This window comes from Mixophyes fleayi, chromosome 1, assembly GCF_038048845.1.
Source record: "Mixophyes fleayi isolate aMixFle1 chromosome 1, aMixFle1.hap1, whole genome shotgun sequence".
In the NCBI taxonomy this organism is placed as follows: domain Eukaryota; kingdom Metazoa; phylum Chordata; class Amphibia; order Anura; family Limnodynastidae; genus Mixophyes; species Mixophyes fleayi.
The window spans coordinates 97,875,871-97,900,512 of NC_134402.1; the positions used below are offsets into that span (position 1 = coordinate 97,875,871).

General features: G+C 37.0%; 1 protein-coding gene across 3 annotated transcripts in view; it reads left to right on the top strand.

Moving 5' to 3' along the window:
- The window catches only part of PDGFC (platelet derived growth factor C), a 231,480-nt gene extending 222,802 nt beyond the window's left edge, over nucleotides 1-8,678 (top strand). For all 3 annotated transcript variants that reach the window (XM_075198278.1, XM_075198286.1, XM_075198283.1), the window contains 2 exons: nucleotides 4,301-4,518; nucleotides 7,331-8,678. In XM_075198278.1, the coding sequence (XP_075054379.1) occupies nucleotides 4,301-4,518; nucleotides 7,331-7,447 (335 nt within the window). In that variant the 3' untranslated portion in view covers nucleotides 7,448-8,678. The remainder of the gene's footprint in view (nucleotides 1-4,300; nucleotides 4,519-7,330) is intronic.
- Nucleotides 8,679-24,642: the final 15,964 nt, after the last annotated feature.

Here is a 24,642-nt window from a genome sequence, read left to right on the forward strand (position 1 = left end):
GCAATGAAAATATGGCACCTTTCATCCAGGCTCATTGATGGTTCTGGATATGATTTGGAAATTCCCCTTTGGTTCAATACTCACCTTGGTGAACTTATATGTAAGGATGGTGCGGCTGCCTGCTGCAAGTTTGAGATCTATTATGTGGGTCAATTATATGAGAGAGGATCGCTTTGATCCTTTGACCAGCTTAGATTGGCACATGGCATTCCCAGGACCTACTTTTACAGATATATACAAATTTGACATGCTCTTACTTTTCAATTTAGAGATTCTGCCCACAGCTGCTGAGTGATCCAGTCCAACTCTTATCAATAGGCCTTGGGCCTTGTCTTCATATCTACAGGATGCGCTAAATATTGATGGCCTCCCTAAACTATGAACTGACTGGGAGAGAGATCTGAGATTACTGGATGATAGGAACTGGAGTAGAGCCCTTGAGAGTGCTTATAAAGTCATTATTATTTTTTTCTCTTGCATAGGGCTTACCTTACTCCTGTTCATCTCTCCCAATTTAGTGGAAATCGGGTGGTAACTTGTTCAAAATGTGGGAGCCAGCGGGGTACATAAACTAAATTGACAGCTATTGTCCACTCTCTTTATGTTGGCTAAAGTTATTGTCAGAAAATGGATGGCACCAGAACATCTGTTGCTTGGAGACTGGATTGATCTAGTCAATGATATAGTTGGTCACGAAAGATACATGTATATGAGTCATAACAAATCAGATAAATATGAGAAAATTTGATATCGTTGGCAGAAATCACCATTATTTGTTGAAAAACTACGAGAGTTGAATTGTTGCTGATGGAATATGCTGTCTGGGAAAGCACTCTGTCATTTGAAATGCCATATGTAGACATATCTTGTGTTTAATTACTGCTTTCATATAATCTGCTCTTTGTGAAAAACAACCTTAACACTGTAGAATTAATGAGATTATAAAATTGTATTTATTCTTTATTAACTATAAGATATTATCACTGATTTCTCTGTACTGCACTATTTCGGTTATGTATACTACTTAACTTAGTAACACTCATATAATTCCTCTACATGGGTAATAATTGTGTGACTGTTGTTCTTGTTTCTTAAAAATCACATTTGTTTGATTTTAAAAAAAAATAGGAGGGGTGATCATTCAAAAAATTATACTGCACACCAAATGCTCCCAAACACAAGTGCAATTGGGTTTGAGGTCCATTCCGAATGATTTTACTAGTGTTAAAACTTTTATTGAAAGCATGTTCTTTGATACAGAGAGTAATATGTTATTTTGTCTTCTTTTTCACTAGTATCCTCCATTTCTGATTATCTCTTCATATTTCCATACCTGTAATTCAACCTTTCATTTTTGCTTGTGTTTTCTAGCCTTTCCTATTATATGGTGAAGGAAATGTGTTTTTGTAAGAAAGAAAGAAAGTTAATCTCATGCTAATTAGGCCTTTTCATTTGTGAGTGACCAAGATCTATTTTAGACTGAATGCACAGGAGGGAGTCATTACCTTTTAATTTAGGATATCACAGATTGATGTGAATTTTGTTAAGTAAATTGTGTTAAATCCAAGGTTAGAGAATATATAACATCCTGATAAACAATTAATGTAATATCTCAGACTTTGTGATGCCATCTAGGTTCAGGGGGCTGGCACCCTGCCAACATATGTGTGAGAAACTGTATAAAAAGAGCCCTGTTTGACCATGTATGTAGTATTCCATCTGCACCTCTGGATGATCACTAGTACCTCCAATTACAGTGGAACGGTCTTTGTCAGGACTCTAGGGCAATAAAACATCACTGCTTGAAGATTCTGCCTGAGGCCTATTACTGGCTGTGTCCTATGACCAACAGATAAGCACTTACTCTCTAATCCATTCCTCGCTTGTCCTGTGTTGAACCCAGCATTTCTATGTCAACGCTCTGCCCGCAACCCCAGCAGTCTGATCTATAGAAAGTAGTCAGGAGTACCAGCCAACCCACAACAAAGGGGCGCTGCCGTTGAAGTAGCCTAGTAGTGGCAGCCGAATTCTCCTACAACTATTGCGCAGTTGGCGAGTGTGTGGTGGCAAGGTCACACCAGTAGGAGTGGTCAGTAACAGTCGGTTACTGACAGTGAGAGAGAACCTAGATAAACTGTGCAGGAAGAACATCCTTTCATCCTTATTTCCCTCTACAGACTGGGTGGCAAAGTAAGCCCATGCGGTCACGGCATCCTTTTAGGGTAAAGCTAGGAAGCTATTCCCAATAATTCAGTTAATTAATATTTCCAATGAGAACAACTGATTCTGTCCAAAGACGCATCAGAGCCTAATTTCAGCCCATCCCCATGGTTGTGACCCTCGTTAGCATTTGTACTTCATTTTCCTTAGTTCTGATTTTGAGTAAACTGTTCTAGTTCCAGTGTGATTTTCAAGTGTTAACCCTGGTGGGAAATCTACAGTGCAAAGAAAAGATTTGGATTGAGAAGTGGGTCTGAAGTGGGAAAAAAAAAATCATTACTTCATTTTTCTTTTAAAACCAGGGTCGTGGCTAGTAAGCTTCCCAATTCTTTATGCAGGTCTGCCAGCTGATGAGAGAAAAGGCAGCTTAGATGAACTATGTAATATATCAAAGTAACCCGAGCTCAAGAACGGGGGTGGACATTGTCTTATTCAATAAACTGCTCTGCAGAAAATCCCACTCCCACATTGAAAAATATGATCAATATTTTATATTCTGCTTAATTATTATGATCATATCAGCTGTTAGTGTTGATATGGACTGTTTCTATTTTTTTGTAATACAACCAATATTCAAAAGGCTAACATTTATGGAATGTAAGAAAATGGATGTAAGAGTTGTTTCCGCCTTTCCAATCATGACTTGTGCATGTACTTTTGGCATTTAATTATAACTCAAAATGTCTAAGCAACCACTAACCTATAATGAAAAGTTGCAATCCCTCAAGGTGTTCACTTATGTTGTTATCTACTTTTACAAATACAAAATTCTAAGTAAATATTGCTACAAAAACAGAGATTCAAATATTTCTTAGCTAATACACCATTGTAAGCTATGTACACCATTGCAAATGTGACTATTTAAATAACTTTAAGGAAGAAATCTGTATCTTATTTGAAAGGTGTAATTGTAAGCAAACTATGCTACAGTTTTAGTATTGGTTTGTCTTTGTGTTACTCGTGAAAACTTGATTGATGTAAGAAAAGAAAAAAGTAAAACACTTCGTTTGACATTTACTCTAAAATATTTGGCTGAATGTGCATAGGAACAAGTCTCAGCATGTTTAAAGCAGGCAAAAAAAGTTCAACAAAGCACATACAAAACTATGCAAAGAATCGTGCTCTACGTTGAAGCAATAAGTGTGTACATTCTTTTTCAATTCCTATTCATTGTGCTTGGAGCCAACTATCAAAGTTAATGTTCTCTCAAGTCTACCAAAAATCACCTATCTCATTTTAACAGAATTCAATCTATTATTTATATATTTCAAACAATCATAGTAGTAAAATGAAAAATTCTATTGATGTAACATTTTTAACATATTGCAAATAATACTATAGAGAAAAATCCGCAGCACACTGCTATAACCAGCAAAGGAGTTGCTATTTCTACTTGTACATAAAATTGCAGAATTTTCAGTTGCAAACATTTGCAAATGTATGATAAGCCACCCATCCCGTCAAGGCGCTTCTGCTAATAGGGTGGCCCTAACTCTGAACAGTGAGAGTCCCTATTTTTGGACCATATATATATATATATATGTTTTTTAATTGAGAGCTAACTTACCAAAAGAGGCACCCTAAAAAGCCTCCAAATGGCAATACAGCACCAGCACTCCCAATCAGCTGCTGGTATCAAACATGCCTCTCAAGCAAACAATATAGAAGTGGAAGTTGCTCAATCAATTTATTGGTTCATCGCAGGTTCTTGAAAGGATAAGGTTATTCAAAAGGAACAAACATAGAGAAAAATCCCCCAGCACACTGCTATAACTACAATGGAGTTGCTATTTCTACTTGTACATAAAAATGCAGAATTCGAAGTTGCAAACATTTGAAATTGTATGGTAACTCCACCCTTTCAAGCACCTATCATGAAATGCATTACCATTATGGTTAATGCATTTGTATGTATCACATGTCCCTAGTGCCTGTCATGAATATAGACACATAAACATCTAAATAAATTCTAATATTCACAATATATAAAATGTAAACAAGGCATTGAGATTTTTCCATAATACGAGATTTTATTGGACCACTAACTGATGTATAATCCTTTTATATTTTATCTCACCAGGTGTTGATCTTAGTATGTTAAGAGAAGAAGTGAGGTTGTATAGCTGCACACCACGTAACTTTTCTGTGTCTTTACGCGAGGAGCTGAAAAGGACCGATGCTATATTTTGGCCTAGTTGCCTCCTGGTGAAGAGGTGTGGTGGGAACTGTGCCTGCTGCAGTCACAACTGCAATGAATGCCAATGCACCCCAACTAAGGTCACCAAGAAGTACCATGAGGTATCTGATTTATTTTCTGTGCCTCCTTTATGACAACACAAGCAGCAATTACTTTTTATTTACTTATTTGTTTAACAAGCATTACTGTTTCAGGAAAGAAAACATATTCATATTTTCAAAATTTTATATATTTAAATTATACGCAATTTCTTGTCATTGAAAAGATGTTGTATTTCTGTTTTCAAAGGAATCTTCCTAATGATGCTTGTAATAAATAGATTACATTACATTTAATGGACATGGCCATCCATCCTCTCATTTGTTAACAAGCAGAGGTAATTTTTCTGGAACCATCCCAATTACTCCTATAAATGAATCCCCATAATTTTAGCTTTTAAGCAGCCTTGAGATCTGATATTCTGTATTAGTAGGAGGCAGCACCTACGGTATTTGGCTGACTTTAGTATCTATCCATCCATTTGTTCACATTACAGTAAGTTGGATTTCCAGGAATGCAGAGAATTGTATAATGATAATGGTGGGTGTCCCAGGGAGTGGACCAACACTGATTTATAAGTCAGGAGAATAGCATTTCACTTTTAAAGTGGACATCACCTTTAGTGTCTTGAGTGATATTTTAGAGTGCTATAAAATTAAGGTATTTATATTTATATAGATAAGATATACTTATATAATCTATATTTGATGTAAACCATATCCCCAGCATTTATCCACTTGTTTTGTGTTTCAGATCTTATGTCACCGAATATATTGATGAGACTTACCAACTATGCTTTACTTACTAGAAATATACAATTCCTAACAAATGGAAAACTAATATAAAACTATAGCTGCCCTATAAATAGTACTTGTTTGGTGGCAAGTCAATTTATATATAATATATATTGGTGTTAACCACTGTTTTTGTAATGAATTTTAACCTGATCAGGATAATTATGAAAGTAGCATGTCAATGTCAACATAGCCTGTTTTTGAATATCCCTCCAGGGGGTTCTCTTTTTAAGTCCAAAGTGTATGATCTGCTATTATAATATGGAGGAAAATTTCAAGGTGTACGACCTCTCTGATAGGCTCAAATGTTGTTAAAAAGCTTTTTCGTTTCGAAGCTTTGAATCGGTACAATTTTAGCATATGTAATTTGGGAAGTATTGCTCTTCCATAAGAAATATACTTGTGAAGACTTCTATATACATTTGCAACATCGGAAAGTAACAAAATAATGTGTGTCAATGATATATACCTTTCTGTAAGACCTACAGGGATGATTTATCTCTCTTAAGAATCAATATAATTTAATCACATTCCATATTCATATGTGCAGACAATTATACTGTACAATGTTAAGTAGTTAACACCATCACTGTTATGTTCCAGATGGGAGTTATGGTATTTGTTGGGACTTCACTGTTGTTCATAGACAAGAAGACAATTTTTCAGTTGTAACATGGGTTGGCTTACCAGCAAGTCTCTTTAAGTGACATCACAGAGGGGCTTTTGGGGCAAGAAAATAGAAATAATTAAAACACACTGAATATGGTTTCATATTGTCAGTTTTTGGAGACCAGTCAGCTACTGAGCAGTTTTCAAACCTTCTAGCCTTTCCCCAAGTGGCAGAATCTGTAAAAGAGTGCCTTAATGTAATTCTTCCAGTTCATCTGTGATTCTTTGTATTTTAATTTATATTTTAGGAAACTGATTGGCATTTTTTTTCTGTGTGCGAGCTTGTTATCATTATTGTTTTTCATTAAGCATTGTGACTTTTTTGTCATGTTAAATCCCATTATAAAATGTTCGGTCTTTGTGCTCTTAAAAAAAAAATTGTGTGTTGCATAGGCTTGGTTTTTAAAATGCTACATTTATGCATGGATTGTTTCATTTACATTGATTTACAGTTCTCTGATTATATTTTTAGTTACTTTTAGACAGACCAGGTGGATTTATGTTGATTAACCCTTTCATACTCACATGTCATGCATGTCTATACGGGTCTTTTCATTCTCCCCTTTCTCAGTTGCTAGTGAGGTGATTTGTAAATCATTGTGGTTAACTGTTCTGCTATGTATTCATGTATCAAATGATTTTGAAGAGACAATAGCCTGTATTCAGACACTCCTTCCATATTTGATCATTTGCCTATTCACTTTAATAGAAATTTGCATACAGCCTAAGTTACTGTTTGTTTGTTTTTTTACTTTCTTGAAATCATGTTATTTATTGTGTGAAACTTTTGTGCAAAAAATGATGCAGCTACTTCATTTTTAAATGTATGTTAAGTACCTATGAAGCATTCATGTTTCTTATCTGTCTTCCTCCAAATCATTATCTCCTTTTCAAATTCTGTGTGGAGAGCACAAAGTATGGCTGCTAGTTACACAAAGGTTCACAGCTCTCAGCATGTCATGTGAAGGCAAAGGGGGGGGGGTATGAAGGGAGGATTTTACTGTACACAGAGCAGATAGAGCGAGCCCAGAGGGGCATTCCAAAGTCTCTCTGCTCAGTACATCATGTCCCATGGGACTATTGCTGCCATAGTAGTCCATGACACTGTGCAAAATTACACATCATTAATAGCAGCCTGAGGAAACAGTTTATATATTGGGCTTGCTGCTTTAAAATAATTGTATTACTAGTTTTAACAATACAATACAGTATATAATTAAACTAACAATGCATAGGGCATAATTTAACACACAAAACGTGGTTACTATATGGGCTACACCAAATAAATAGAGTGTTTTAATCCACATTAACTTGATTTTAATGTGTTGCAATTGATATAATAGAATATTGGTCACGAATAAAGATTTTGACTTTAAAAATGTTAACAGTGTTGTCATTTTTTTATGTACAGGTTCTACAACTTAAGCATAGGATTGGCTCAAAATCACTTCAAAAATCTTTGACAGATGTGGCTCTGGAGCACCACGAAGAATGTGCTTGTCTGTGCAAGGGTAACACCGAAGGATAAAAGGACGACTGAATGAATGAATGTTTAAGCACATAGAAGACATTGCTTTTTCTCCCGGGGAATAGCTTATTTTTACACTGTAAATGTGGAAGTCCATTTACGGCTGCCAGTCTTGCAGATGTGCAGCTACAGTATGTGATGTCATTAAGAGAGGAGACATCGGAGAAACCTTCCTTTACTGTTTGGTTGGTGCAAAGTCCAGACGCCACATCATCGAGAGGGTATTAGTCCGTGTGTCCTGACTGCCCTTTAATGTTACTGTGCACAGATGAAGCCCTACATTAGGACAGGACAGTCATACTTTTATATAGAAATGTCTACAGGACGGATTGTGTTGATAATAGATCTGCTATAAGACTGACCACAGCACTTCATAACATCATTGTGGAGAGATATTCTGAACTTGATTTCTGCTTTGACTTCTCAATGAACACTGTTTGCATGGTATAAGCATTTTGTAAGCTCTTGTGGCGGGAGCAGTTACACCCAGTTTTTGTAAGAATGACTAAGAAAGTGAGGTTTTCCTTCTAAAGCCTCATGCAACAGTTGTCATTTGACCTTTCATTTGTTCCTACAATGTGCTTGGACCAATATGTTTATTAATCACATCCGATGTAGACAGTTGCCTTAATCCAGCTAAAGGCTTTCGTTGTATTTTATTTTTAATGGTGGTTTTTTTGTACATTTTATATTCTTTTGCATTATATCGATTTGCTTTTCTAATTGTGTTAATTTTATCTCTTTTTACATAGGGTATTTAATGTACTGACTTTTTAAAGCTTAGATGAACTTTTTGTGTAATTCTTTATTATTGTTGTATTATTGCTATCTTGTTTTATAAAGCCCAGTTGAATTATGGTTGAGCTGCAAGCAGTGGTTATTTGTATATGGTGCTAAACAGTGAAGTACAATAATCTGGGTTTTTAAATTTGAAGAGGAAATGGCAAATGGAAGAAAATATTGGTACGGAGCTGCTACTTGGCAACCCTCTTGAATTTGTGCTGTTAAGTTACAATGGGTTGTTTGAAAAGAATGTGACAGAATGCTATAAAACATCAAAATGTTTTTATTTCGGTTTGTAATGGCTCTCAGCTGTGTCTTAACATTAGATACAACTTTTATTTACTAAGAAAAAATATACAGTTGTCACTGTTCAATTAATATCAATGAGCAGATTTCATAATTTCTGTGAAACATTCTCTTTAATAAACATAGAGTGAAATTTACCTTATATTTGCTTATGTTTTGCTCTTATAACTCATGCATGCCAACTTTCCAAACTTCTCCCCTGGAAATCACGGGGGATAAGTCATGTGACCCCACTATAAAATGCCGAAATTCACGGCATTGAACAGTGGGGGCGGGGCTTAATGACACTATTAAGCCCTGCCCCACCATTCAATGCCTTGAATTTCATTGAATCCGGGAGGTTTGCCTACTCTACCGGGAGTCCGCGACGACTCCCTGAAATTCGGGAGCCTCCCGGGAATTCCAGGAGAGTAGGCAAGTATGTTATAACCATATATTAATGAACTATTAATGTTAGGCATCATTCTTTACCTGTACTCTAGCTACAAAAAACCCCTGAAAATATCAGAACATTGTGTACAGTATGTGTACCAAATATGTACTATTTTAGGGACAATTATGTACATTTTATATAGTAAATAAAATCTATCATCAACATATTAGCAGGTTTACATTTTTAGTAAATACAACTTAGAACAGCTTTGTTTAAAAAAAATTGCTTGTATAGTAATTTATGGCAGTTAGCAGAGAATTCTGTATTTTACATTTTAGTTTTTGAAATCTATCCATCTAAGGATATGCAATATATTTCCTAATTATTTACACAAATTTATATGTTAAAACTTAAAACCTGTTTAGTATATTACTAAAGGAAAACAATACAATATGCTCCAAATACCCAATAATTGTTGTTGGTATTCTGCAGGAAAAATAGAATACCATCTACAAAATGCTGCTTTAGACATAGGAGTAATGTTGCTTCACTTACGGAGAATAGCTGTACAAAACATATGTGTGCAGGGCCATAACTAGGGCTGTGCGAGTTGGCCGGCCATCCAGGGCGCTAACATGAAGGGGGGTGCAGGGAATTAATATTTTTGATTCATTTGGTTAAACTTGAGGGCTTGGCGCCAGCATTTCCAGTTACGGCTCTGTACGTTTGTATGTATATACAGTCATAACCAAAAGTTTTGAGAATGACACAAGTATTGGTTTTCACAAAGGTTGCGGCTTCAGTGTTTTTAGACCTTTTTGTCAGATGTTGCTATGGTATATTGAAGTAAAATTACAAGCATTTCATAAGTGTCAAAGGCTTTTATTGACAATTACATAAAGTTTATGCAAAGAGTCAATATTCGCAGTGTTGACCCTTCTTTTTGAAGACCTCTGCACTTTGCCCTGGCATGCTGTCAATCAACTTCTGGGCCACATACTGACTGATGGTTGCCCATTCTTGACTAATCAATGCTTGGAGTTTGTCAGAATTTCTGGGTTTTTGTTTGTCCACCCGCCTCTTGAGGATTGACCACAAGTTCTCAATGGGATTAAGGTCTGGGGTGTTTCCTGGCCATGGACCCAAAATTTTGATGTTTTGATCCCCGAGCCACTTAGTTATCATTTTTGCCTTATGGCAAGGTGCTCCATCATGCTGGGAAAGGCATTGTTCATCACCAAACTGTTCTTGGATGGTTGGGAGAAGGCTCTTGGAGGATGTTTTGGTACCATTCTTTATTTTATGGCTCTATTCTTAGGCAAAATTGTGAGTGAACCCACTCCCTTGTCTGAGAAGCAATTCCACACATGAATGGTCTCAGGATGCTTTACTGTTGGCATGGGCCTGGTTAGTACTTGGATGGGAGGCCACCTGGGAATACCAGGTGCTGTAGACCGAGGAAAGAATATAGCTAACCGCTGTCTCCCTTTGAGGTGAGCTCAGAGGATACGTCACCTTCAGTGCTGGGTAATAAGACAGCTGTCTTAGTGAGTATAATCCTAAATAGGAGATGTGAGGGCACCGGGGTTATAACCAAAGCTCTCTAGATACCCAGTCCTCTAGGTTCACAGGTCACACAGGTAAGGAGACAGGAAAGAAATAATAATCCCTTTTATTAAACAAAGTGCACACACTTAGTAAAATACAACAGTGTTCCCCAGGGAGAAACTTGTTCCCCCACCAAATATATCAAGTGTCCGAAAATCACCAGTGCAAGTAAAAACTACACAACAAAGTCCCCAGCAGGTTACCTCCAAGCACAGAGTCCTAGCAGGCCCAAACTCCTGGTAATAAAATCCACAGCTGACAATCCAAGTGGGCCAGAGTTTCTGAACCTTAAGGTGGGTCTGTGTATCTTGCTGATCCCAGCCGCTCGGCCAACTCTCCACCAGCTTGGTGGGACCCTGGGTATTAGTCTCCCTACCGATGTAGGCTCACTAATTCCCCAGAATCTGTGAGTGTCTCCCGATGGAGTGGTAACAGAATCAGTCCTAGAGGTACACTGTCCGATCTCTGTCAAGAAGCTCCTGCCTCAGCATTCCTTTAAGGCCCTGCGAGAATATGGTTACTCTCAAACAGTCCAAGTCCTCGCTGTCTCAAGATTCTCCAACAACAACACCCCATCCCACAGACAGCTCCTTTTTGTCCCTTCTCACAAGACCTCTGATCCTGGCCACCTCCCTGGTTCAACTCCCCACTCATTGTCCTCTTGTGATTGGTGGTGTGAAGAGTTTGGGTGGTAACAGGGGTGTAAATAGTGCATGGCATCAGTGGTCTCCTCCCTTCGGTGATGGTGCCATTCGGACTGTGTTGCAGAGTTGCTAGAACAATAGTTAGCAAACAGGGAGAGACCCCCTCCTGATTTTAGATAAGGTCCTGACCCTCCTCTTTTTAACCCCTTCCACTACTTTTTGATGTCACAGGGTCCAAAGCTGATTCACACTTCCTGTGAGCTGCCTCCCCCCTCCCTCTCTGGACACCACAGCAATAACAGATCTGGCCACCGGGCAGCATTTAATAACTGAGTGGGCCATGGTTGTTCAATTGGCCCACTGAGGACAGACCAGGTTGGCACGATATTCTCAATATAAGGCCCGGGTCTGTCACAGGAGACAATCTGTATACTGCTAATTCCAGATGGTCAGCTCACGTATACAACTGTAGGTTCCACAATTACTGGAAGCTATCGTTTTGTCCATGAGCTATAATTTGTTATACGGCACAGATTAAGAATTAATCTCTATTGGACTGCTGATAAAGTTAAAGAAACCTCTTTACTATCCACTGTTTATCGCGGTAATAGACTATTTTATCTCATGTGCACCATTGAGTCTTACAATCAGAGACTGTTATATTTAATACGAGCTATTTTTCTCTTTTGTGTATTTGAACTCTGAATTTTATTATTGCTTGTTCCTCCATTATCCTATGAGTTATCCATAATTTGATTTATGGTTATATATAATTGTTTTTTAATAGAATGTTTTAATAGAATATTGTGTTGGTGGTATAAAATTGTTGAGGAGAATGTATTTTTTGCGCTTCTATTCTCTAGTTTATTTATTTTCCAATAAGATTGATTACACAACAATCTTTATAAGAAGCTGCATAAGTTCTTCTCCCCGTTAATATAATGGTGGCTACAAATTTTACATATTTTATATGATTTATGATATTATTATAGGGTTTAATTTTTGGTTGATTTAAATCAGCGCCCAGGGGTTTCCTCCTTTGTGTGGATATAGTATTGCTAGACTCTATGACCACACTGGTCTCTAAGATAAAGGAGGTAATGGAATTAGAGGCCTTTCTGACCACATTTGCGTCAGTAGACTCGGTCCAGCCCTGGCCAAAGTGTTCCTGGGCAATCCCCCCGCTAATAGGTGAAGCTCAAGAGACTTTGTCAATTATTACCAAAAGCAAGGTAACCATGCCATGTTTTGCAAGGTTATATATTGTTTAGGAGAGACAATCATAAACAAACATGTTAGTTCTTCAGCAACTGGTTGTTTCTGACCCCTTGACAACACAGGTGTTATCCCTTGCCCAAACCATTCCATGGGTTGGTAATTTGGTTGGTAATTTGGGGAAATATACAATAACAGACAATTTCTAGGCTTTAGGGAAGAGAATGTTTTGCAGCATATTTTGATTGAATACATTTTCTAGTTTGAACTATTGAATTCATAATGTTCAAGCTGAAATGTAGAATTTTTAGCATAATTTTCTTTTAAACTCTCCAGTATCTAATGGTTTATGCAGAAGTGTTTGACACATTTTTCACAATTACCTCATGTCTGACAAAAGATGAGCTGTAGAGACAGTGATGATCAAAATGTTGTTACTGATGATTAAATACATTTGAGTCCCATGAGTCACCCAAAGTCCAATCAATTACAAATATAAAGGAATTGTTTTGCTCTTCCCTGCTAAGGACCTGAATCATGTGTGCTGCAGTCTTTGGACAGTGCTACATCCAGTGGTCGAAGTGGAAATTTAGAAGTGGTTGTATTGCAAATGGAAGTGAATAGAATTTAATAGTTTTACAATCAAAGCTTACTGCCACTTCTACTGCCTTCAGATTTCACTCACTTACATTACCATTACATTTTTCATACCTCCACCTCTAATTTTCCAGTTTGGCCACTGCCGATATGGCATACCACCATATACCAGCCCACTATGACCACTGGTTACATCACAGATTGGAGATTCCATGGTAACTGTCTTTACACTTCTTTTCACTGCTGCACATAACTGAAGGTTGCTGGGGTTAAACTTGCTGTTCTTTAGTAATCTTTGTTGCTTTTTACTGAGATGTTACTTTAGTAAACTACCCCTATGGCAACATGTGATAGCAGGGCAAACCCAAAGTTTAGCAAAACACATTGTAATAGACAGAGTTGATGCCCTTATGCCTTTTTTGGAAACATATAGACGGTTGTGAGAGCCAATGGATGAACTTGTTCCAATCTTACACATCGTAACAAAAATAGGGACAATTTTGGAAAATAACGGTTCAGGGAGAATTGGATCTAAAGAAGGGATTGTTGGGCAGTCTGGATTAACTAGACATTCTCAGATCGCCTTGCCTGGAAAAAGGCGTCTGTGCACACCTATTTTAGGGTTAATATCATCTAAAAATTACTGGTCTACTTACGAAAAAAAAAAAAAAATTTTTAACATCTTAAGTGTGTCTTAGAAAATGCAGGGTGAAATTGATGTTATATTTAGGTATAAATTGTACATGAAGCTGTGAATGTCATCCACAAATTAGTGTAACTTACAAAAGATGATTCATCTTCTGCTGTTTTTCTTCTCGTGTTCTCTATGATTTTTCTACTGTGGAATATAAAACCCCAATAACATAAAAGATGCCCTCCCTAGCACAAGGCTAAATGATTGCAACCTGTTTCTTAGCAACTTGAAAGAAACTCTATGCTTCTTTGGAAACTCTTAGTAATGGACTTCAGTAGTATATTTACAAATTATTTCAGGATATTTTCAACTCTCCAAAAAGGTAGAGAATATTTATATAAGCTGAATTGTAGTTTTTTTTGTCATTATGGTAACATGTCTCTTAAATCAGAGACACCCAGACTCTTTTAACTTAAATGCAAAGGGCAAAATCTTCTCTATAAATATTTTATTTTTCTAAAATACCTACGTTAACAAGTCACAGTTATGCTAACAATATTCAATCATGCCAGAGAGTCAGTCATGACAATATTTGCCCACTGTTGTGGATACGGTTCGTTATTCAATATAAATTGTATGTACTAACCAAATGTGGACTGCCATTAATAATTTGGAAGGGGTTGTAAATCTCAAAGGTAGTTTTTTTTCACTTGGTTTAAATGTAAAACAAATCTGAAATGCTCTTTGTATTCCTGTGCAGTAGTAAACACAAGGTCAGACAGAAAGTTACACTCCTTTTATAGCAGAAATAAACTTGAAACACATGTGGAGTGATGTTTAGAGGAAAAGAGGCACATAAATTCCAATATATTTATATTACTATGTCTATTAGCATTACTAACAACAATAGTACATGTGTACAAGAATGTGTGTTGCGATGAATGTAACAGAAATGATTTCTGATACTGGTGAAAAGTTTGATAGGATACTTACTGGTACAACCTTTAAAACATTAGTAAACCATTCAGTAATGCTCCTCTCTCCAACTAATACTGCTGAAATGGTTTTGACTATTACAAGATCCAACTTCAATTGAAGGCTGAGATGGGGGTTACGCATATCAAACCTTTACGTTTTAATCATGCCCTTTATGGATCAGTCTAAGCAGCAATAAAGATTGGACATGTAAATAATAATCGTACTAATAATAATACATTCATCAACATAAAATGCAAAATACAACTGTATTCGAGATGTACGAAGCTCTAGCGATTTATTTCCAATAACCAATGGAAAATATGGGAATTCGGTTTGACATTAGGGCAGCACATGATAACTTCCTGTTTACATAATAATCTACACACTACAATGAACAATATCCAAAGTGCGTTTTATTTTATTTATTTTTTAGTAAGGTTAGTTTAAGTGTGGTTTTAGTTTAGATTACAATGTTTATTAAACAGAAAACACACAAGAGTGGTGATTGCTCTATGTAAACACTTGTATCACGCTAAGCAAGGAGACCAAATAAAAACAATATTGTTTAGGCTAGGTGTCTATTGCATTATATTTTTGTCCTAGGATGTAGAGGATGTTCTGCTTTTTAAAACTGCTCAAGTGCGACTATCATGAGCCGCTAACACTGCTCAACATTCCTTCAAAGGTGCAATTTGCAGTTATGTGAACAGCGGATCAATCCTCAAACTTATTTAATACATGTCTGGCTATAATCTGGTTTACAAAGTGTGTTAAACAGTGGTGGATTATTCTGATCTGGAGCCATGGGCCTATTTGTCTTTTTAAAATAGTATTTTATTGTAATTTTACACAATAATTGGGGGTGGGAGGGGGTACAGAATTAAAGATAGGGACAAGGGAGGAAGGGAAATGTACAACATTCAGTACAATTGATCTGTATTTTTAGAAAACACTGTTAAAAAAGAGTAGATTTGGGTGCCAAAGTTACTTCAAAACTGTTGACAAGGTAGAGCAATGTCATACTAAATGGGGCAGTAGCCTGTGGAGGAATGAGATAAAGGCAGGCAGGGGTATTAGGGGATGTTAGTACGGGGATGAAGAGGTAAAGAAAGAGGGAAGAAGGATATAGGAAAAGAGGAGGTACCTTTTCTAAACACTTTTACAATAAATGTAAGAAAATGAGATCTCATGAATCAAAGTAATCAATGTGTGTTTACCAACTCAACAAAAATTGCTTGAGATGATCATGTATTACACTGGTGGTAAGGTCTAGTTTATACATCTGCCAAATATTGTTTAATAGGGCTGGGATTGTAGGAGCTTCAGGATTTTACTAATTCCAGGTGACTATGCATTTAGCTGCAGTAAGGCTAGGTACACACTGGAAAATTTTCTGAGCGAAGTGTTATCTACGACATTTGCACCTATGACTGAAGGTCTGATCATACACACATGCACCAGCAACTTTGGACAGCCATATTGTCATCCTAAAAGATTTTGATACGTACACACTGATACAACATATGGGGTCCCTGCAGCGATATGACAAAGAAATTTTAATAAAGGGCTGAATATCACCGGAAAAATCTTCCCCCAAACTCCTTTTTTAACTCCTTTAATTATGGAAGCAGATATATCCAAAGCACATCTTTAGTATTCCACTTCTATTTGCCTTTTTTCTATACTGGACGGACAATTGTATAACTATGCCAGCAGAACTTTGCTATAGACACATATATACAGTACACAGCTACTATTGCTTTTAAGCTTAAAGCACATAATTGCCATTTGACTGACATTATATTGCACTATGTGGAAGAGGTGAAGACATCAGAAATTTACATACACAGGCCCCGAAAGGAGTCGCAGTTTGAGGAACTATCAGTTGGTCGTGGAATTAGTCATGAATTCATACACACTACATGATGGAAGGTGATTGGAACGAGATTATTAAACAGTACGACCAACCAAATGAACCGACATTAGGCACTTTGGAACTATTGTCGTTCATTGTGTAAGTATACACACTAGCGCGATATCTGACCAAATGGAGAATATGACCAGAGACCTTCCAGATCAATCTGTGGGCTGAGGTAGCCATGCCTCATACAGTAGCATATATTAACAACCTGTTGTATTATGTTTTATAATTTTAATAATCATACTATGTAATGTTGGTTGATAGTACCTCCTACAGAGCATGGTGGATTCACAGCAGCAATTAGTGCCAGTATTTTTGGTGTCCCACTCACTAGAAAGGATGATGTACCCCAAACAGGTTACCCAGTATTGTGCAAAATCTTAGCCATATATAGAAGGCCCTATAATGAACTAACTATGCAAATAAGTACATGCAGCCTCCTTGTCTATTATCTGACCCTCTTTGCCTGAGGTTATTACTTTTTAAAGGGGAGTCACGGAAAATCCTGAGTGATTATTTTGTAGGGAGTGGGTGGGTTGTTTTTTTAAGGAGATTTATGCATTTTATATTTTTCTGATTTGAACATCAGATCAAGAAAGATGAAAATACTAAGTTATGTTTAATAAAGTGGTGAGGAGAGTGTTTTATTCAATTAAATTGTATTTTAAAATGATGTGTTTATGTACATTATTTTTGTATTCGTTTTAATATAAATGGCAGACCAAATCCCTATGTTCATAAGTGCTTTATTAACCTTTGGGTGGTACATGAAGACCTTTGCAAAATTTAACTGTGGATCCAACATATGTTGAATTACACCACTGCATGTAAAACCTTCTTTAGAGACAGATGTCTGTAATATTAACTTGAGGAAAGGTAAAATTTAGAACATAAACCTGGAGGAGGGCAGTGAGTCATGTTTCTTAACCTGGGATGTTCCAGATTGACACCATAATGAAGATAAAGGGCTGAATCGGGTCTTATCAGTTATTACCGGTGAAGTTCCTGTAGCATAGTCTAGTCATTCTAGGCATCTGTGCCTCGCCACCAGGGGATTGGAAGATCTCCTGAATCACTGTTTTGTGGGTGCACTGGTTTCAGTAGCAGACATCTGGTAGGCTAATCTAGTTATAAAGAACATGCCAATAAGATGAACGCTTGATTGGGTTTAACGTTCTTGGGGGGAAAATCCACCACAATGAGCAGTTGGGGAGCAATTCAAGAAGCAGGGGCAATACTCTGGTTAGTGATAGGTGATGCAGTCTCCAGGTCTACTTTGTAGGGATCGCTTGTTTATCTCAATCTGAAAAACGAAGTGAGGCCCTGACTCTTAGATTAGATTATTCATAACCTAGAATCTGTAATACTGGGTGTTAAATAAACCCAACCACAAATTCTTCCAAAAACACCAACTGAGAATATGATTAATATATATATGAGTAATGACAGAATCATCAGTAATTTGTGTTCACAGCTGTTCCTCCAACTCACATATTGTAGCTGTTAAGGGGCATCACACTTATTGTACTGGAGAAAAGTATAATCATTTTCTATTTACAGGTTTATCTCTTGTGCTAGTATGAGCCATCAATTGTATGAAAGAGTATGACAGTTACCATGCCACACACTACTATGAAAATATGGGTATCAGGCTGGCTGAATTTTTACCTTTAAGAATTCAAAGGTTGAGAGACATTGTCTATTTAAACATGTAAGGATAATACTAGACTTTGAAATTTAGTAAGTGCGGTTTTAAAACTGATATCTATCAGTTGTGGTTTTTAAACACAAACCATAATATTTATTAACCTGCGGTTTTTATGCAATTGCATCTGATGTGTGGCATTTAGTTAATTCCAAAATCGCATGAGTTTTAGAGCAAACAAAATTCAGTTTAGAGCAAACCTCTGTTGTTCACACTACACCTCAGGCAAAAATGTTTTCTGTTTGAAACATGCTTTTTTAATGTGTGGTTTCATTTAGATCACAAAATACGCAAATTTGTGGTCTCACATTGAAAGGAGCCAGAGGAGAGTGGGAATGAGAGAGAAGAGTGGCATTAGGAGATACTGTATAGAGTAAATATAATTCAGTGATTTCTGAGATTTTTTTGTTGTCTTCTTACTGTTTACGTTTTTTTATGCTGAGTTTTTTTTACTTTTTACTCACCAGATTCAGGTCAACTGGCAGACTGTCATGCTCTCTCCTAGTGTCTCCTCCTGGTGTCTTAAGCTCAGATACTATTTGCCTAAATCCTGGAATAATGAAGCTCTATTTGGAAAAAAGACAGGTACATGAGATTTAGAAAGTCCCAACAAGCCCCAGCATTCAATCAATAGCACCCACGTTTAATAATTAGGCCCCCATCCCTGCAACCAGGCCCAACTATTAAACAAAATAAATAGTATTAACATTTAATAAATAGACCCATTTCCCTCCAACCAGTCCTGGCATTTAATAATAGAACTATTTGCTCCAACCAGCCCCAACAGCACTGGGGTCATGAATTTGATTTATGACTATGGCCTTATCTGTGTGGAGTTTGTATGTTCTCCTCGTGTTTGTGTGGGTTTCCTCCGGGTGCTCCGATTTCCTCCCACACTCCAAAAACATACTGGTAGGTTAATTGTCTGCTATTAAATTGCCCTTAGTCTCTCTCTCTGTCTGTGTGTGTTCGGGGATTTAGATTGTAAGCTCCAATTGGGGCAGGGACTGATGTGAATGAGTTCTCTGTACAGCGCTGTGGAATTAGTGGTGCTACATAAATAGTTGATGATGATGATGATAATAGTATTCCCATTTAATAAATAAACCTATTTCTCTCCGCCCACACTCCACCATAAAATAATCTCTCACCTCTTTTCCACATTACATTAAGATCTTCTTGTAGCCGCACTGTATTTGGGAGGCAGACTCTTCTGCATGCCTCACTTGCAGTCAGCACAGATGTGAGGAGGGTGTGCCTGTCATGTGGTGACACACATAGGGAAGTGGATGGAGAAGGCGGACACACAAGGAAGGGAGAGCTGAATAGATCATAGGATCCAAGGCCTCATGAAGGTGGCTGGTCATCGAGGAGGGGACAGCCACCGATAATCATACAGTGGCAGGTCCAGGGGGTCCCTTGAGAGCGGGGAGTATGTGCAATACTTATTATCAATGTACTAATTAAATAAATTATCAAAAAATACTAAACTATGTCTGTCTCTATGTTTGATGCTAATTGATTATATTCCCTGATTCACAACAGTGATCATTGAAGCTGGTGCCAATTCACTTTTATTTTTCACGAATTGAACTGAATATTTTAATTTTTATTTTAATCACAGTGCCCTGTCTCACTTATTTGCTCTGTAAGGCTACACTGTAATCCAACTTTGCTCCTGAAAAGCTTAGTCGTATGTAAGGGTATATGAGGGCTGCAATTCAGGTGTAGCTCCTCAGCCCTGATTGCTGTTCCAAAAGTGCTGAGATGTGTTTTGCAGTAATGCAGTGTGTTGCATCATCCCATTATGTCAGAAGTCTATGATGCTTCCATACTATGTGTGCAGGGTTGTCACCTGTCAATAATCACTGCTCTGGCTATGAATGGGCAAAAGGGGAAATTAATGTGTTGGTAATATGTGTGTGCCTTTCTGCATATGTGTTGACCTAGCACACACACGAGTAGTCTTATGCATCGCTGCATCGGGGAGGAGGGTAAAATGTTGGTCATAAGTAATTAGTATAATGTAATCATTGTATACATGTATTAAATATTGGACATGAATACGTACATTTCCAAAGGCTTTGACATTAAGAATGTGACAGGCCATGAGACCTTATAAAACACTATTTTCTTATTCCGGCTTAACAGTGCATTTCTTTTGATGTGTGCCAGTAAATGAGACTACTGTTTTAATACCTATTGTGCTACAGGAAAAAACACTCAGTATTTAACTTATGTGCAAAACAGAATACTAATTTGCACCCCTTGTATTGTAACATGGTTTTGTCCAGGAGACTGAAATAAGAAGTTTCTCAAGTTAAGATCCTTAATAAATCAGGCCCTTAGTCATCTAGGAAATTTTCTAGATATATGTCTGACTTGAAGTCGGAGGGAATTCAATTCTCAGCGGCAATTTTTTTAACACAGCGGTAAGTGATTTTAACATGGCTTTTTATTCATTCTGGAGTGCGTAAGTTTACCCATTATTCAAATCTATTTTTAATGCATCGTTTTGTTAGCGAAAACGGTCCCTTCACATAAATTAAAAACATAGTTTAAAAATATAAGAAAACTATTTGAAATCATGTAATAATGTAAAACAATGAAAAATTATGTTTCTCAGTAATGTATAACATGGAAAAGGTGATTTTTTTTTTTGATTTTTTTTTTTTACAAAAAGCATATAATTTTTTTTAAAATGAATAAACACAATCACCAATTAATATATATATGTATGTATGTAATAATATGTATGTACCTATGTGTTTTGTGATGGTATAGATAATTGTATAGTAAAAAAAAGTGCTGTATGCAGATATTAGATGGCCGCGTTAAACCCTCCCCTCCACTAAAAATTTGCATGTACCAATGGTTAAGACACGGTGGTGGCGTTACTTGTTTTCAAATTGAATACCATGATTTTTAATGCTGCATTAAGTGAAAATGACCCTGATTGCATCTCCAAACCTGCTCGGATCGTTTTGCATTTTTTTAACATAGAGTTAAAAAGAATTTCCGCGGAACATTGAATCCCCTCCAATGAGTGGGTTAATTTCAATCAACAATCTTTCAACTGTTGATTTACCAATGCATCTTGTCCTAGTATATGTTTTGGGGGTGTGTTCTTAGTTAGATCACCCACAAATTCACTGGTTTGTTACCATACTGATAAAATTTGTATTTACCACTATACAATAACAATCTCAGAGCTTAATTTTGTAATATCTTGAGTAAAAAACTAATACATAATCACTTTTTGTAGCTTCTTTAACTGATTATTATTTTGAATAGTCTTAAACTCTTTGCTTTCTTAGTTAAATTATCCATTTTACGTTTTACATAGAAAGATATACTTATGTCTAAAGCCAGGACTGCCACCAGAAACTGTGGGTCCCAGTATTAATTAATCTGGCAAAGGTTCCCCCCGCCTCATACATGCCTTCTCCCTCTTTGACGTACATGCTCCCACCTCCCTCATCACATTACATGCCTCCCCACACTCCCTCATCACAGTAAATGATCCGTTCCCCCCACATAACAGTGAATGTAACCACCCCAATGTTTTCCTTTCCCCATCACAGGAAATGTTCCCCTTCCCCTCATCCCATCCAATCACAGTAAATGTTCTCCTCTCCCCCATCCCATCTCAGTAAATGTTCCCATCTCCCCCATCCCATCCCAGTAAATGTTCCCCTCTATCTCATCACATCCCAGTAAATGTTCCCCTCTCCCCCATCTCATCTGATGTGAATGAGTTCTCTGTACAGCGCTGCGGAATTAGTGGCGCTATATAAATAAATGATGATGATGATCTCATCACAGTAAATGTTCAGGCTCACAACTATCAGCATGCTTTGTGATGGGGAACGTGAAGGGAGTGGGGGGGGGGGTCACAGTGCAGACAGAGCTCGAAGGGTTGTTCCAAAGGCTCTTTCCTCACAATATCATGTTAAATGTGGCTGTGGTTCTCATAGTAGTCCAGAATAATAAGTACTTAATTACAGCCTAAAGAATGAAACAAGGGAAAATGATAATAACCAACATTCTTCTATCCTGTGCTTTATGTTAAAAAAAACTCATTTGATTTTTTTTTCATAGGATTGCTGCTTTAAGTAGTCGTTTTTTGTTCTAACAAGCCTCAAAAAAAAGTATTGGTAAATGGATTTAGAACGTATTACAATAGCTCTGGATGTGTACAATGGTCTAATCAAATTAATGGACATACCAGTTGCTGCTTCCAACTTTCCATGCAGATTTCTCTGACGATTGTATCAGGAGGAGATTCTGCAGCATAACATGGAGTCAGACTGGCGTGGAAACCTATTGCTCTGACACTGCTGTAGTCTCAGAGTGAACTTTATATAGTGTCCAGATTTGACTATGCCACCTCCTAGCCACGATCATGTGACCGGCCAAAGCAGGAAGTGCTGACCTCTAAACAGAGGCAGAGGCAATCAGCAGCACAGGATGTGGAGCAGGTAGGTTTGTTAGAAAAGAGCATCATCTAGAATAGTTCATACCTAAGTTGAAGAAATACCAGTGACACAGATTCATGTTCATGCATCATCAGAGAAAGATACAGAAGAAATTAGGTGGAGCTACAAATTACTCAACAAAAAGTGATTTCAATTTATTATATTTACAGAAATTAAATATTGAATATATATATTTCACATTTCTATATCATCCCCTTATTTAGTTCCCCCTTTATGTTTTCCTGGTTGTTAATTATCTTAATTAACTTGCTTCAGAAATGCTGAATAAAGAGTGAATACTATCTCATGCTTCTTCAATGTCAAGTTTGCAGTAAAGGTGATTGTATCAATAAACTGGCCACCACCTTGATAGAAGGGTGTGGCTAAGAAATGGATTACTGAATTAAAAATAAAGTATGTATATGTCTTAAATACTTGGTAGTAGCCTGAAAAATTATTATCTTACATAGGTTACTGATCTCTAATATCTTTATAATAAAACCAGCCAGACCAGGCTAGGCCATGTCTACTTGGATAATCACGTTAACTACACGCATTAAACTTTTACCAAGAAACATACCACAATTGGAACAGGGTGCGTTCTCGGTCTACCAGGCATTTTATAAGATCAGTAAGTATATATAATTAATGCATTACTTATATGGATGTAGGGATGTATTAAGCTGTTCAGTTCAAATTCCAACATTAGTAACCAAGGACTATTTTGGAGAAACATTGGATACTGATGTGATATCACAGAACAGGTTTAGGAACATTATGATCCAAACAGAAGCATGGTTTAAATACTCAAGTTAAAAGCAGTATTCTTGGCCACAAATAGAAGTTCCCTGTACTGACAAAATATTGATGCAGTCAAAAGGGCTTATCCAGAGCCAAATGCAGGCAGAAAGTAATCACAGCACTCAGGAACTAACAACAGATAAAGGGATTATTGTGAAGACATTTAATATAGGAGAGGAAAGGGTGCTGTGTACAACCACATCCCACTCTAATGGATTTTACATCAGAAGAAGTAGCCATATAGATTTATTGGTCTGTTGCCAAAGGTAACCTCTTTGGTCATGAACTTACATCTACTAATCAGAGGTATTCAGCTTAAAATGTTCACTAGACCGCAGGATCCTTTTATGGATTAGTAGACACCGAATGTTAATAAAGTAAAATATGTACTACTTTTGCTTCAAGTGAAAGTAATTGGTTTAATGCATATGGTAAAACTAAGCTCAGTAGAAAGTATGACCAATAAAATATTATATAGGGATATTGGTTTAAAATGAATAGTTGTTTTAAAGGAACTACATCTAGAGATATAAAGGAATAATATGATTTTGTTGTGTAATGTTTGTAGAAATGTGATTTGTTAAATGAAGTGAAACACAATACTGTTTATATAATGGAATGCTGGGAAGTCACACGGGGGTCTATGTAACACGGAACAGGTAATGGTGAGTCGGGGGAAAATACATTTAAGTTTTTCTGAATAGGCTGTACACAACGACTTGGATTGTGCAGTTATGTTCACCTGCAAAACACCAGAATAATGCACCTAAAGTAGCCAAATTATCCATTAAAATGAAACATAATCTTGTGTACTGTGTCTTGAAGGCTTCTCAGGTTGCCAGGCTGTAGTTCCAGTCAATGTGTGACCAGGAGGGGTGTATGTCAGAAAGGTCCGTCTGTCCCAGAATCAGAAGAGGATAAACAAGAATTGCAGTAAGCCACCCTATGTTTTTATTATTCATCTTCAATACAGACATGACTTCTAATAGCCTTAAAATGGTGTATTAGATTATTGCTTATTAACTCCTTCCTACGAAAAGGGATTACCAATATAGTCAATATATAGGGGTCTATGCCAGTGGTTCCCAAACTTTTGCAGTTCGCGGCACCCTTAGAGTCTCCATAATTTTTTTAAGGCACCCCTCCAAAATA